The sequence below is a fragment of the Hordeum vulgare genome, chromosome 2H (assembly GCF_904849725.1).
Source record: "Hordeum vulgare subsp. vulgare chromosome 2H, MorexV3_pseudomolecules_assembly, whole genome shotgun sequence".
NCBI lineage: Eukaryota > Viridiplantae > Streptophyta > Magnoliopsida > Poales > Poaceae > Hordeum > Hordeum vulgare.
This window is the reverse complement of record NC_058519.1, coordinates 594364719-594380335: the sequence shown is the minus strand read 5'-3', so window position 1 is coordinate 594380335 and position 15617 is coordinate 594364719. Positions and strand designations below refer to the sequence as shown.

The 15617-nt window shown below is 47.0% G+C and overlaps 1 protein-coding gene across 1 annotated transcript; it reads left to right on the top strand.

Moving 5' to 3' along the window:
* Nucleotides 1-7532: 7532 nt before the first annotated feature.
* LOC123430677 (putative glycine-rich cell wall structural protein 1) lies at nucleotides 7533-8683 on the top strand. Its single transcript, XM_045114524.1, has one exon. The coding sequence runs from the start codon at nucleotides 7635-7637 to the stop codon at nucleotides 8319-8321; it is 687 nt and encodes a 228-aa protein (XP_044970459.1). The 5' UTR covers nucleotides 7533-7634; the 3' UTR covers nucleotides 8322-8683.
* The last annotated feature ends 6934 nt before the right edge of the window (nucleotides 8684-15617 follow it).

Here is a 15617-nt window from a genome sequence, read left to right as displayed (position 1 = left end):
GGAGTCTGCGGCCGCGGAAGAACTTTGATCCTGCAAAAAAAACTCAATCTGCGTTATATTATTTCCTCAATACTTGTTCTTTACATCGCTTCAGTCGACGGTCACGTGTAGAAGCGCTTCAGGAGGTCTCCATTCCATGCGTGCGGCTCGTCTGTCTCCCTCTGAATGTTGTAGAGTCTGTATGCTCCGTTGTTCGGCACCTTCGAGATGAAAGGCCCTTCCCAGGCCGAAGCCAACTTGTGGGGTCTTTGCTGATCCACTCGGAGCACTAAGTCGCCTGCTTGGAATGTGCGACTCGTGACGTGACGCACATGAAAACATCGCAGATCTTGCTGGTAAATTGTTGAGCGAGTTAGTGCCATGTCGCGTTCCTCCTCTAGAAGATCTACTCCATCTTGCCTTGCTTGTTCTGCTTCAGCTTCGGAGAAGAGTTCGACTCGTGGGGAATTATGAAGCAGGTCACTCGGAAGGACCGCTTCTGCTCCATAAACGAGGAAGAACGGTGATCGCCCCGTTGATCTGTTCGGAGTGGTGCGGAGGCCCCAAAGCACTGAAGGTAACTCGGTGACCCATGCGCCAGCAGCGTGTCCCACCTCTCGCAGGAGTCGGGGCTTCAAACCTTGAAGAATAAGTCCATTCGCCCGCTCAGCTTGTCCATTGGATTGAGGATGTGCTACAGAAGCAAAATCCACTCGGATACCCTGACTCGCACAGAAACCTTTGAATCTGTCGGAGTCGAAGTTTGTCCCGTTGTCCGTGATTATGCTGTGAGGTACCCCGAATCTGGAAATGATGTCTCTGACAAACTTGACAGCTGTTGAGGCGTCGAGTTTCTTGATGGGCTTGGCTTCTATCCATTTTGTGAACTTGTCGACTGCCACCAACAGATGTGTGTAGCCTCCTTGGCCTGTCTTGAATGGTCCGACTGTATCTAATCCCCAAACTGCAAATGGCCACACAAGAGGGATTGTCTTCAATGCAGATGTTGGCTTGTGGGACTTGTTGGAGTAGAACTGACAGCCTTCACATCTGTCGACCATATCTTTAGCCATCTCGTTTGCCTGTAGCCAAAAGAAACCAGCTCTGAACGCCTTGGCGACGATTGCTCTCGAAGAAGCGTGATGACCGCAGGTTCCCGAGTGAATATCCTCTAGGATCAACTGCCCTTCCTCTGGGGAAATGCAACATTGAAGAACGCCTGAAACACTCTCCTTGTACAATTGGCCATCAATGACAGTGAATGCCTTCGACCTGCGGACTATTTGCCTGGCTTGGACTTCGTCTTCTGGAAGTTCTTGCCTCAGGATATATGCAATGATCGACACCGTCCAATCGGGAATGACAGCCAGAATCTCCATGACCAGATCAACCACAGCAGGTACATCGACTTCAGTCGGATCTGTTGTGCTCTTGGGTTGTACCGGTTCCTCTGTGAAGGGATCCTCTTTGACTGAGGGAAGGTGGAGGTGCTCGAGGCAGACATCACTCGGGACTGGTCTTCGAGTGGATCCGAGTTTTGCCAACTCATCAGCTGCTTGGTTCTTCAGTCTATGAACATGGTGGAGCTCTAGACCTTCAAACTTCTTCTCCAGCTTCCTCACTGCATTGCAGTATGTGGTCATGGTGGGGTTCCTGACGTCCCACTCTTTCATCACTTGATTGACCACCAAATCCGAATCGCCGTAGACCATCAAGCGACGGACGCCGAGTGAGATGGCCATGCGCAATCCGTAGAGGAGAGCTTCATACTCTGCCTCGTTGTTGGAGGAATCAAAGTGTATCTGCAACACGTACTTGAGCTTGTCGCCCTTTGGTGATATGATCACAACACCAGCGCCAGAGCCATTCAACATCTTAGACCCATCGAAGAACATTGTCCAATGAGCCGAGTAGATGTGGGTCGGTTGCTGTTGTTCTACCCATTCTGCTATAAAGTCAGCCAGGGCTTGAGACTTAATAGCTTTCTTGGCCTCGAACTTGATGTCACAGTACAACATCTCCATTGCCCACTTCTCCACTCGGCCTGATGCGTCTCGATTGTGGAGAATTTCCGACAACGGAGCATAAGAAACGACAAATACCGAGTGGTCTTGGAAATAATGAGCCACCTTCTTCGCAGTCATATAGATCCCATAGATAAGTTTTTGACAATGGGGATACCTCTGCTTGGAAGGAGTCAGGACTTCGGAGACGTAGTACACTGGCCGCTGAACTTTGTATGCTTTGCCTTCTTCTTCTCGCTCGACTGTAAGAACAGTACTGACGACTTGATTTGTAGCCGCGATATATAGAAGAACGGGCTCTTTACTGAGCGGAGCAGTAAGAACTGGCTGGGTGGAAAGTAGGACTTTGAGGTCGTCGAATGCGACTTGGGCTTCGTCTGTCCACTCGAAGGTATCTGATTTCTTCATGAGTCGGTACAGAGGGAGCGCTTTTTCACCGAGTCGACTGATGAACCTGCTCAAAGCCGCTAGGCAACCTGTGAGCCGTTGAACATCGTGTATTCTGACCGGCCTCTCCATTCGGACGGTGGTCCCGATCTTTTCGGGGTTGACATCGATCCCTCGTTCGGAAACGAAGAAACCGAGTAACTTTCCGCTGGGAACACCGAATGAACATTTGGCTGGGTTGAGCTTGATATCGTACCTACGAAGGTTGGCGAATGTTTCTGCCAAGTCAGTCGGCAGGTCGGAACCTTTGCGTGCCTTGACTACGATATCATCCATATATGCCTCCACATTGCGACCAATCTGGTCGAGGAGACATTTTTGGATCATGCGCATAAAGGTAGCTCCTGCATTCTTCAGACCGAAAGGCATAGTGATGTAGCAGAAGCACCCGAATGGGGTGATGAAGGCCGTTTTTAACTCATCGGGACCATACAGACGGATCTGATGATAGCCTGAGTAGGCATCGAGAAATGACAGACGCTCACAACCCGCAGTCGAATCGACAATTTGATCTATGCGGGGGAGCGAAAAATGGTCTTTCGGGCAGACCTTATTGAGATACTTGAAGTCGATGCACATTCGGAGCGACTTGTCCTTCTTGGGCACTATGACAACATTGGCGAGCCACTCGGAGTGGTGAACCTCGCGAATGAAGTTGGCTGCCAGCAGCTTGGCCACCTCCTCCCCGATTGCCTTCCTCTTGTGTGCGGCGGACCGGCGCAGGCGTTCTCGGACTGGCCGAGCCGTGGAATCCACGTGCAATCGGTGCTCAGCCAACTCCCTGGGTACACCTGGCATGTCAGAGGGTTTCCATGCGAAGATGTCCCAGTTCTCACGGAGGAATTGGGTGAGCTCGGCTTCCTACTTAGGATCGAGGGTGGTGGAGATGTTCGTCGGGGCAGCAGTGGCGTCCGTCGGGTGGATGCTGACCTTCTTCGTCTCTCCCGCCGACTGAAATGCAGACTCTGAAGCCGGCTTTTTCGAGCGCATCAGGTCGGCGAGGTTGACTGTTTTCTTGTACTCGTCCAGCTCGAGGACGGCCATCTGCTGGTCGGCGACTCTTGATCCCTGCTGCAGACACTCTTCAGCCCGCTGCCGATTGCCTGTGACGGTGATCACGCCCTTCGGGCCTGGCATCTTCAGCTTCAGGTATACGTAACATGGACGGGCCATGAAGTGCGCATACGCTGGGGACCCAGAATTGCGTGATAAGCGCTCTGGAAGTCAACCACTTCGAACGTCAGCTTCTCCTTGCGGAAGTTCTTGTCAGAGCCGAAAATGACGTCCAACGCGATCTGGCCGAGTGATTTGGCCTTCCGTCCAGGAACGACTCCGTGGAACTGCATGCTGCTCTCACTGAGTCTGGACATCGGGATGCCTATCCCCTTGAGGGTGTCGGCGTACATGATGTTCAAGCCGCTGTTGCCATCCATGAGGACTTTGCGCAGTCGGACTCCTTCTACCACCGAGTCGACGACCAGGGCCTGTCTTCCCGGGGTGGGTACATGTGCCGGGTGATCCGACTGGTCGAAGGTGATAGCAGTCTGGGACCATTTGAGGAACTTGGGGTTGGAAGGGGTGGCCATGTTCACCTCTCTGTTCACCAGCTTCAGTCGGCTCTTGCTCTCGACGTCAGCAAAGATCATCAGGGTTGCATGGACTTGGGGGAACGGATCCTCCTTATCCTCCTCATCCTGTTCAGGATCCTTCTCACTCGGTTGTCCCTCGCTGAACCCCTGGATCAGGAGACGACACTGTCGAGTGGTATGCTTCGCGTATATGGGGTTGCCTTCTTCGTCCATCTTCGTGTGAACCGAACAAGGCTGGTCCAGGATGGGATTGTTGAACGGCTTCTTCTTGGGGGTAAACTGCGCCTTCCCTTTTCCCTTGAACTTGGCATTGGTCACGGCTGCAGCTTCTGCTTGCGGTGTGGGCGGAGCTTTCTGTTTCTGCTTCCGAGTGTTACCTCCGTCAACATCGCCGACTGTCTTGTGCTTGCCGCTCCGGATGCGGTCCTCTTCTTCGCCGTTTGCATAGCGAGCCGCTATCTCCATCATCTTACTCATGGAGATGTCACCTGTTCGACCGAACTTTAGGTACAACTCTCTGTATCGTACACCTGCCTTGAAGGCGCAGACTGCTTGATGCTCGGTGATGTTCTCCACCGTGTGGTAGAGAGTTGTCCAACGCTGGATGAAGTCGCGCAGGGGCTCATTCGGCTTCTGGACACAGTGCTCGAGCTCCACAAGGCCTGCACGGCGTTTGCACGTCCCTTCGAATATCCTAATGAACACTCGGGCCAGATCCGCCCAACTGTAAATGCTCGAGGGGGCCAACTGGTTCAGCCACGCTCGCGCCGAGCCGTCGAGCATCAGAGGGAGGTGCTTCATAGAGACATGGTCGTCCCCTCCTCCGATCTGGACTGCCACTCGGTAGTCATCCAGCCACGTTTCCGGCTTAGACTCTCGTGTAAACTTACTGATTCCCGCTGCCAATCAAAAGTTGGGCGGGATGTCAGCCGAGCGGATGGCTCGACTAAAACACTCGGGGCCGGACACGATGGCCCTGCTTCCACTCGGACGGTCCATATCGTGACCATCACGGTGGGCTCGACCCCTGTCGACTCTTCGCTGGGCTATACGTCCTCTTGCGTCGGGTCTTGGGTCGTAAGTGTCGCCGACTGAACGCCGATCATCATGATGTCGGGACCCATAGGGCCCACCCTGCGGAGGGGTGCGTGAGCGGCGGCGATCTTCATGAATCATGGAACGGCTGCCTCCCCTGTGGCGCTGATGGGATCCAGGGCTGTGAACCGACCGATGCGTGTTTGCGTGGACGGAACTATTATAGATCCGGTTGTGCGACTGAGAGACTGCCGAATTTCTACCAGCCTCTGAATCAGTCGGCTGGAGGGAATCGGCTATCTTGGCAGCTGCAGCCAAGTTGAGGAGGGGTGTGCGGAACAGCTCCACGTTGCTCCGCCGAGTGTGCCGACTAGCGGAACGGCGAGGTGGACGACGTGCGCCGGACGCTTCGCCGATCTCGTGCTCATTCCGGCCAGCCTGACGGGGATCTTCATGGGAGTTGGCCATGTGTACTTCTGCTGCGGGCCCGTGACCCGCATACTCGGAAGGAAACTCAGTCGGAACTGAGTCCGAGTGCTGGGCCGACGGGGCAACCACAACGGACTCAAGAACCGCCACTTGCGAAGATGCGTTCTGGCGCGCCTGGGCGTGTTGCACCCAACGCTGGAGCCGCGGACGGCGGGACCGCTTGCTGCGGCGCGCGGCAGCGGTGCAGGTCGACACCGGAGTCGACTGTTGAAGAAGAAGGACGCCGCGAGCGTCGGCACGGAAGTGCGTAGCCCCGCGACGGGGAAGCGCCTCGATGTGGAGGGGCGCATCCCGAAGCCACGCCGAGTCGTCGACGATGAAGGAGAGAGCGCCGAAGAAGATCTAGTGACCCATGCTTGAATCTCCACCGGACGACATGACGAAAAGAAGTAGTCACAAACTCGCCGGAAGTCGCTTAGACGCCTGCCCCACGGTGGGCGCCAACTGTCGTGGGTATAAGCCTGACAGTAGTTGTGTAGGGTACGAATGAGATGGGCAGAGTCCTAGCTACGGCAAGGTTGTATGAGTTCAGACCCCTCTACGGTGGAGGTAACAACCCTACGTCTCAGAGCTCTCGGAGCTTGTTGTCGAGTGTAATATGGAATACAATGATTTACTAACCCTTCTACCAGCGGGGGAGGGCGGCTTATATAGAGTGCGCTGCCCTCCACAACGGTTCCGGTACGAGGGTGGAGTAGTGGGGATTGAATGCGTACGTTACAGGTAACGTATGCTCTAAATGCTAATAAATGCACCCGGAAACGTACGACAGTTTCTCTCCAGAGAGGTTTCGGTGTACCGAGTGTGTCCAGTCGGTTAGCTTGGTATTCTCCGAATGCTAGTCTCCGACTGGATGATTGAGGACCTGTTACCGACTGGATGGTGGGGACTCCTTAATACAGTCGGGACAGACTTAGGGCCCTGTTCTTTGTGTGGGGTAGTCCTTGGATAGGACCTGTATGGCAGACCTATGACTCTACCCTAAGACTATGACCCCATCAATCATGTATGCTAATCACAAGTTAAAAAAAAAAATTTGTGTGTTCATGAATGGTATATGTGTTTGACGGTTGGAGCAAAATATGTAATGCATGGTTCACATTTGGTACAAAGATGGCGGCTTAGTTTAATTAGAAAACACTATTTATACATTTATCACGTATTTCGTAGGTTTGTTGTTTTAATAATGTAAAATGAGAACACTCTTACATTTGTTTTACTGTACTATCATTTTAAGTTATTGTTAAGAACATAGTTATACATTTTTAACTCAATTCTCACAGCAATGCGCAGGTCATCACCTGGTAATCATGTTTTACTGTGCACATGCCCCGTGATGTTCACAAATCAGTTCTGATGGCCAGAGAGAATTTGATCTTGACTGCACATTCGGAATTCGTTATCTTAGCGCAAGCTGGTCGATTCATTTGGGCGACGGGACGCGCGGAGTGCAAAAGCTAGATCGGCCATGCACCATTGAATGCGCGCGGCACGTACATGTCACGGGATGTATAGCAATATAGCTAGCTAGGGTACTGGACAAAAGTGATATCTATGATCGGGCATCGCGAATCATCGAAATCGACACGAGCTAAATTCCATCTTCTACTAGCCAGCTAGCAAAGTAAGTACTGCACTGTTGTGCACCAAATTAACTGGAAAGTCGGAGGCTTGACAGCGACTTGAGCTAACCGAGAACGATACTACACTCTTCAGAGGGATACACCCGTACGCACGCTAGAGACTCACGCATCCGAGAAATCCGGCATCTCCGTTGGCAGCTTTGTATGATACCTTGATTTGTATCCTTCCTCCACCAGCTCACCCAGTACCCCAGTCCACACAATTCCCCTGGCATGATCATCTTGCACGTACCCCTGCGCAGCTAGCTCCTCAGAGTTCAGATGCATGCAGTACAGGAGAAGTGAATCAAGATACTCTTCCCTTCCCTATAAATACCACCCAGGCTCCCCTTGTATTGCCACACCCACACACAACAGAAGCACTACAGCAACCGCGCGCCTGGAAGTGTACTTTGTACACGTTGATTGGCGTAGCTAGCTAGGCAGACATGGCGAAGAAAGTGCAAGTGATAGCCATGCTCCTGGCCCTGAACCTTCTCTTCTTCACCTTCGCCAACGCCACTGGTCCCTGCCCACCTAGCGGGGGCAGCGGCGGGGGAGGAGGGGGCAGCGGGGGCGGGGGAGGCGGCAATTGTAATGGCGGGAACTGTGGTGGGGGCGGAAACGGTGGGGGCGGCAATTGTGGTGGCGGGAACTGTGGTGGGGGCGGAAACGGTGGTGGTGGGAATGTTGGAGGCGGAAACGGTGGTGGTGGCAATGGTGGAGGCGGAAACTGTCCGGGAGGCGGAAACTGTGGCGGGAACGGTGGCGGTGGGAATGATGGCGGTGGGAATGGTGGTGGCGGTAACGGTGGCGGTGGGAATGGTGGCGGTGGGAATGGTGGCGGCGGGAACGGTGGTGGTGGAAACAGCACCCAGTGCCCGCTGGATGCGCTGAAGCTGGGGGTGTGCGCGAACGTGCTCGGCGGGCTGCTGAACCTGACTCTGGGGAGCCCGCCGGTGCAGCCGTGCTGCACGCTGATCCAGGGGCTGGCGGACCTGGAGGCGGCGCTGTGCCTGTGCACGACGCTGAACCTCAACCTTCTGGGCATCAACCTCCGCTTGCCCATCGCCCTCAGCCTCGTCCTCAACAACTGCGGCAGGAACGTCCCCTCCGGCTTCCAGTGCCCCAACTGAGACCGGACACTGCACCTCATGCATGCATGCATGCATGCATGCAACGCACGTATGATCGGCTATTTAATTTGAAGTACCACCGCGTACTTAATTGTGTGCTTTAATTACGTAATCGTCTGCTGTTCTGGCTTTATGTGTGACTGGATTTGGATTGCGGGGAAGCTACGTACTACCACTTCTCCAGGTTCTACGTACGTACATGCACGCACGCACTGTTACCTGTGTGCGTAAGGATTTCGTTGTGTGTGTGTGCTTGATGTGTTATTGTAAACGCCACATGTTTGTGATGAGTTCGTTAATGCCAGAATGCTCGTGATGTACCGCTATCTTCGACTAAATAAAAGATTTGCCATTTTCCATTATTGTTATAGACAATAATTGCCAGAATCGTTTGGTGCCGGAAATTGGGTATAGCCATATAGTGTTTGACTGGTTTCACACTCTCTTGATGTCATACTTTGGTACTACTATTGAACTATTTGTATTGACTTGTCTATACTTTTTTTAATAACTTAAAGAGAGAGAAAGAGCTCTTGTATGATAGCTGGCAACCCTAGCATTCTACCGATACTCATCGCCGATTATGACTTTATTAATTTAAAGTTGGGCTGGTTTCAAGCCTTTCTTCTAAACAAATGTTATTGAGAACCTTAGTGGCTTGGAAAACTAATTCTACCGCAAACAGGAGTACACACAAAGTTATAACGAGAGATAATTGATTGATTCTTCCCGTCCCGAGTCGAGTAACAGTTAACACTAACTTTCCATTACTTCCATAACGAAACAACCATTAACAAGCTATTTCAGAATATACTAACACAGTGAACCTCTTGTTGAAATTACTCCCTCCGTCCCAAAATAATTGCCTTAACTTTGTACTAGCTCTAGTATAAAATTGTATTAAGCTTAAGACACTTATTTTAAAACGGAAGGAGTATTAAATAAGACCATGGTCAGTGAAGGATTACTAGTTACTAGTAGTAGCTCGCTTAATTCAGTAAAGGATTACTAGTAGTACTCCCTATGGTCCTTTTTATTTCGCATTTAAGATTTGTCTGAGGTCAAACTTCATAAATTTGACCATGTTTATATGACAAAATATCAATATCTACAATAATAAAGTTATACAATATGAAAACTAAATTCATTACCATGTATGATTCATATAATGTTATAGTTTTTCTTATAAAATTGGTCAAATTTTATGAAGTTCAACTTCTGAAAAATCTTGTATGCAGAGTAAAAAGGACAAAAGGGAGTACAAGATAGCTAGACAATTGTCCCTCTGTTTGTAAATTAGATGGATTTGGAAAGAAAAGATGGAGTCAACATTTTCGAACTTTAATTGTAAACAACATATCGAGATTCATCAAATAAAGAAAAAAACCGGGTTCCCATGACTATGTAATTTTACAAACTGAAAAGACATACTTGTGTAAAATAATTGTATAGTTACACCATGGAAATTGCAGTGATGCCTAAAATGTTGTACATTTTGAAAACACATAAAATAAGTAGAAGACGATGATAGTTTGTTTTTGGTTTATATAAACAAATATATTTTTTGGGAGTGATATGGTTCAGTTAACTTAGAAATGGTTGTTTCCCTTTCAGTTGTTCCTGTTCAATCAATATTTTGCCATCCCTACTGTATATGTAGTCTAAGTGAACAGTTTTCAACAGTGACCTGAAAATAGCATAAACCGATATTTTTATTGCCTCCCAGCTTATACCACCAAAACACCATACTCTATCTGGTACTTCTATCTTCTTCCCAAAATAAGATATCAATAGCTTCAAAGATAATAGCTTCAAAGACAAAACATCACCATAAATGCCATGTGTGACGGCAGCGCTTTGGCGTCGTTTCCCCCGTTGGGAGCGGTAATCTTGGAGGTTTTCATGGGCTCGAGGGTCCAGCGAACATCATCTTTGGTGGAGCGGTGTTTCATCTTGCGCATCGACGACTGTAGATCTCGATGGCGGGGCACAGTGGAGTCTCGGCGTTCGATGTGTGTAGATGTGTGTAGACGGACTCGCGTGGGAGGATGGCGCTGTTTGGTGTCGTGGCGGCATTGAAGGCAGACCTGGCAAGGTCGTGGCGTCAGTATCTGCTCTGAAGGTGGGTCGGTGGAAGACGTTGACGACTGGTGTGTGCCCTAGACCAGGTATATGGTTTGGCTGGGGCCTTCGGTTGTAGATGTTAGGCCTAGGTGCGAGGTCTGTTTGGTATTAGGTTCGGACTATCAGCACCCCTTCATCAAGTGAATAGAAGTAGTAGCAGATATTGCCAAGATGATGGCTTTATACTTATCAGTTTACTACTTTGTAAGGTCTTTATGAACAATTAATAAAGTGATTATAGACATCGTCCAGATGCAGAGGCCGGGTTCCTCCTTTCTAAAATAATAATAATAAATAAATAATGTCATGTGTGAGGTATTGCTAGTACTATCAAATCCAGAAATCTTACTGTAAAAGTCTTAAATTTTCAATATACAATGTATACATAAATAAATAAAATGTCACTCATGTCACAAAAAATCAAACACAAATTGAAACACAGCTCAAGAAATGGAAAATGACAAACATAGCTGTACTCACAGGAAAAAAAAGTACTCCCTCGTATCCAAAATAATTGATGCAGCTAGCTTTAGTATAAAGTTATGCTAAAGGTGCGTCAATTAATTTAGATCGGAAGGAGTATCTAGTATAAATTGGGATGTCAATTCGGCTCATTAAGATTATCAACGTTGAATTTATCTTTTATCTCTTGAGCTATGTAGTTTATGATATTATAGATACTCCCTCCGTTTCAGTTTATGAGTCCGGCATGTATATCTAGGTCGTTAATTTGACCAACTTAATAAGAGGCATATATTATAAAAAATATATCATTAGAAACTTTAGATGTTCTATTTTTAATGATGTAATTTTTATGTTAAACAATATATTTTATATAAGTTAAATTAACGACCTAGGTACTACATACGAGTGGGTTATTTTAATAGTCCAAAAATTGTGGGTGCGCATGGATACGTTCTTCCTGGGTCGAAACACTGATCGACAGCTGGCCTCGTTTCATATTATGAGAGATTGACAGCTTCGGACCTATATGTGGATCTAGTGTTGTCACATTGTTACCTCTCTGACTTAACTTACAGCGAAGGGAGAGAGAGCTTACCTGAGGCTGGACCATTTTCCTTAGCGAGTGATTCCGAAGGTGAGGTGACTGCTCACTTGCTACTTCTCAAGCTTTTTGTCGCGTGCAGAAAGCGGAATATTTGCTTTTTCGATCAGCGGAGCAGAATATTTTTAACCAGCGAATACTTGAATCGGGGTCAAGAATAATCCAAGCTAGCAAGTACCAACCTGTCATCTCAAGGTGCGAATGACTACAACAGGTGCCTAACCTCACCTGACGAGCTGTGCGCCCATGCACATGCATGCATACATGTGCAGAGTGGCTGAGGGGCTGTTTGGTTCTATGTCTTCAACCGGTCCACCGAAACGAAGAATGATTTTGTTCTTTTTTTGTTTGTTTGAATTGACCTGGCGAACACTCATGTCCACTTTCGCGTTTGGATCGGCGCTTGCGTCCAACGCTATCATGACCTGTTTTTAAGGTGGCGTGAAAAAATATACCGTAATATATTGAAAATAAAATCGCTAATTAAACATTAAAGCCGTCCACAAAGGCGGCGAGAGTCCACGAGTCACTTTGCATTAAGTAAAAACATTTAATAAAACTAAAAATAGGTGAACGCACAACTTCTTTCTAGGTGGTTTTGGAAATATATTTGATTGGACTAATGATTCCACCAAGTACATTTCAGAAAAAGTTTAATGAATGCAATGACAAAGGATTGTGAAGAGACCCCCTAGATGCAAGGAACATCTATTGACAACAAGCTTCAAGACTCTATATTTTGCTTTTATGTGGGAATCACAATTAAGTGCATAGGAAAGTCAATACTATTAAAAATATGATAAGATATCTATGATGATCTGGTTGCTCAAGTGCTTAGTGTTAGCCTGAAAATATTGACATAGTGACTATGGGGCTGTTTGGTTCCATCGTCCCTCCAACCGATCGACTCAAACGGACGGTAATTTTATCCGTTTTTTCGTTTGAATCGATTTGACGGACACCCATGCCCGCTTTCGCATTTGGATCGATGTTTACGTCCAACACTGTCATGTCTCATTTTTGAGGTGACACAAAAAATATACCATAAATATTTTGAAAATAAAAATCGTTAATTAAACATTAATGCCGTCCAGAAAGGTCGTCGATAGTCCACAAGTCCACTTTGCATTAAGTGAAAACGTTTAATAAAACTAAAAATTAGGTGAAAGCACAACTTCTTTCTAGGTGATTTTCGTAAATTATAGCAACATATACTTCATTGTACTAATGATTCAACCAAGTATATTTGAGGAAAAGTTCAATGAACGTACTGCCAAAGGATTGTGAGGAAACCCCCTAGATGCAAGGAACATCTATTGGCAACAAGCTTCAAGACTCTATATTTTGCTTTTGTGTGAGAAATTACAATTGAGTCCATTGGAAAGCCAATACTATTAAAAAGGGGATGAGGTAACTATGATGATCCAGTTGCTAAAGTGCTTAGAGTTAGCCACCAAAAATCCTTATGAAATTCTCCCATAAATATTCTATCCAAAGCCTAACAATCAAATTTGATGCCACCAACATTTCCGAAATCGGGCCTACCGAGTTTTACCCAAGACATAATCCAAAGCCAACCCAACCATCTCGGTGCCACCAAGTTTTGATTTCGGTGCAACCGAAAAACAGTGACCAATTCCCTGATTACCATTCACTGAAAATTGGACTTTCTGATTTTTGCAAACCGGTGCCACCGAGTTTGGGTAACTGCCAACATCAGCCAAATCAGACTTACCGATATTTATACATCGGTCTCACTCAAACGCCAAAAGTTGCTACATTTGCACTAGTTGGTGCAATCGAGTTTTCACTTTAGTTTCATCGAGTTGGGTAATAATGTTGTAATAGTTGGATTCTTGGAGATGCCTATCTATACCCCTCCACCTACCTCTCATTCCGAGAGGAAGCACTCACAACAAATCAACACTTGCCCCATCTATTTTCTTAGAGAGAATCACCTAATCATGTGTTGAGATCAAATATTCCACTCCAAAAATATGGATCTTGATTTCTAGCCTCCCCAAGTTGCTTTCCATCCAATCAATCTCTTCTAACCAAGCCAAATCTGTGAGAGAGTGATTGAGTGTTGAGGAGACTATCTTTTGAAGCACAAGAGCAAGGAGTTCATCATACTTACCACATCCATTACCTTTTGTAGAGTGGTGTCTCCTAGATTGGTTAGATGTCGCTTGGGATCCTAAGACTTTGTGTGGAGTTGAACCAAGAAGTTTGTAAGGGCAAGGAGATCACCAACTTCATGAAGATCTACCCCGAGTAAGGCTAGTCCTTCGTGTACGTCAACCATGATGGAATAGACAAGATTGCGTCTCCGCAGATCCTTCATGAGTAGAGCCCTCCATGGACTCTCACAGTTGTTATCCTCCGTGGGTGGAAGTCTCCATCAACGTGGATGTACGATAGCACCACCTATCGAAACCATGCCAAAAATTTATGTATCTTCCTATCCCTACCCTCTAGTTACATGTGCATGTCTTTACTTTCCACTGCTATACTCTTAGACTTGCAAGCGTAGGGTGTGCTTGACTTGGTATACTTGCTAAAAGTAGCGAACTATTAAATTTGGGAAAATACTAAGTTTTTATTTAGTCAAGTAGTCTAATCACCCCCCACTCTAGACATACTTCAGATCCTACAAGTGGTACGAGAGCCTTGGTATCCATTGCATTGGTTTCACAACCTAGGAGAGAATGGCATCTAGTGAGGGAAATTACCATCGTAGAGGTCCATATTTTGATGGTACAAACTTTGCTAGTTTGAAGCATAAAACTAAAATTCATTTTCTTGGTCATAACCCCGCCATTTGGGTTGTTGTTCATGTTGAATTGCAAGCTTAATTCTTTGGTGATGGAAAGGAACCGGATCATGAAGCAACTACGGAAGAATTAAAGATGTTGCAATACAACGCCCAAGCATGCGACATTTAGTTCAACTGCCTATGCCCTGAAGAGTTTAACAAGATTAGTCGTCCTAAGAATGCAAAGGAAATTTGGGATACTTTGGTTGATATGCACGAAGGTACGGAGTCCGTCATGGAATCTAAGTTGGATGTGCTACAAAGTAAACACAAATTCAAGATGAAGGATTGTGAAGGAGTCGCTCAAATGTACTCTAGGCTCCCTCTCATCATAAATGAGATTGTTGGCTTAGGAAGCAAAGAGATGAACGACAAATTCATCATCAAGAAGATCCTTAGAGCCTTGGATGGAAAGTACGACATTGTGTGCACATTGATCCAAATGATGCCAAACTACAAAGATCTCACGCCTACAGAAGCCAGCAGAAGGATTGTTACTCATGAAATGTCACTCAAAGACAAAGAAGACCTTCATAATAAGTCAAGGGGAGCATACAAAGCCTTAAGTGGCAGTCCCACTACCTCAAGTGACAACCTTGTTACCAATGTAGAGATAAGACACATGGTCAAGAAATTCAACAAGTTCTACAAGAGTAGAGGCAAAGAGAGAAGTTACAACTCAAGATATGAAAAGAAGCGTTCACATAGTCATGACCGGAATTGTTACAATTGTGGAAGGCCCAAGCACTACTCCAATGAGTGCACGCCCCCTCCCCCTCACACACACAAAATAAGAGAACATTCACTTAGAAGAAGAAGCTCAAGATATGAGTCACCTCGAAGAGAGAGAAGATCGTTATGAACGAACATCCTCCCGGAGAAGCAAGGACTCGGAGAAGAAGGACAAGTACACCAAGAGCTACTCAAGAAAATAAATTAAGCTCATATTGGTGAATGGGTATCTTGCTCCGAATCTGACAACCAATCCGATAGAAGCTACCACTCCAACTCCAACCATAGTCAAGATGAAGGTGTTGCCGAATTAGCACTTGTTTCCTCCAACGCCTATGACATATTTGATTCACCAAATGAAGGGATTAGAAGTTGCTTCATGGATAAAGGCCCCAAGGTATCACACCCCGAATACTTTGACTTTAATTGTGATGAGGATGACTTACTAGGAGATGATGACTTGCTCTTTGATAAAACTAGTGATATCACTGAAAATGAACTTGATAATAATCATGCTAGTCAAGATAAGTCGTGTGATGATGATAAGAAGGAGATTGAG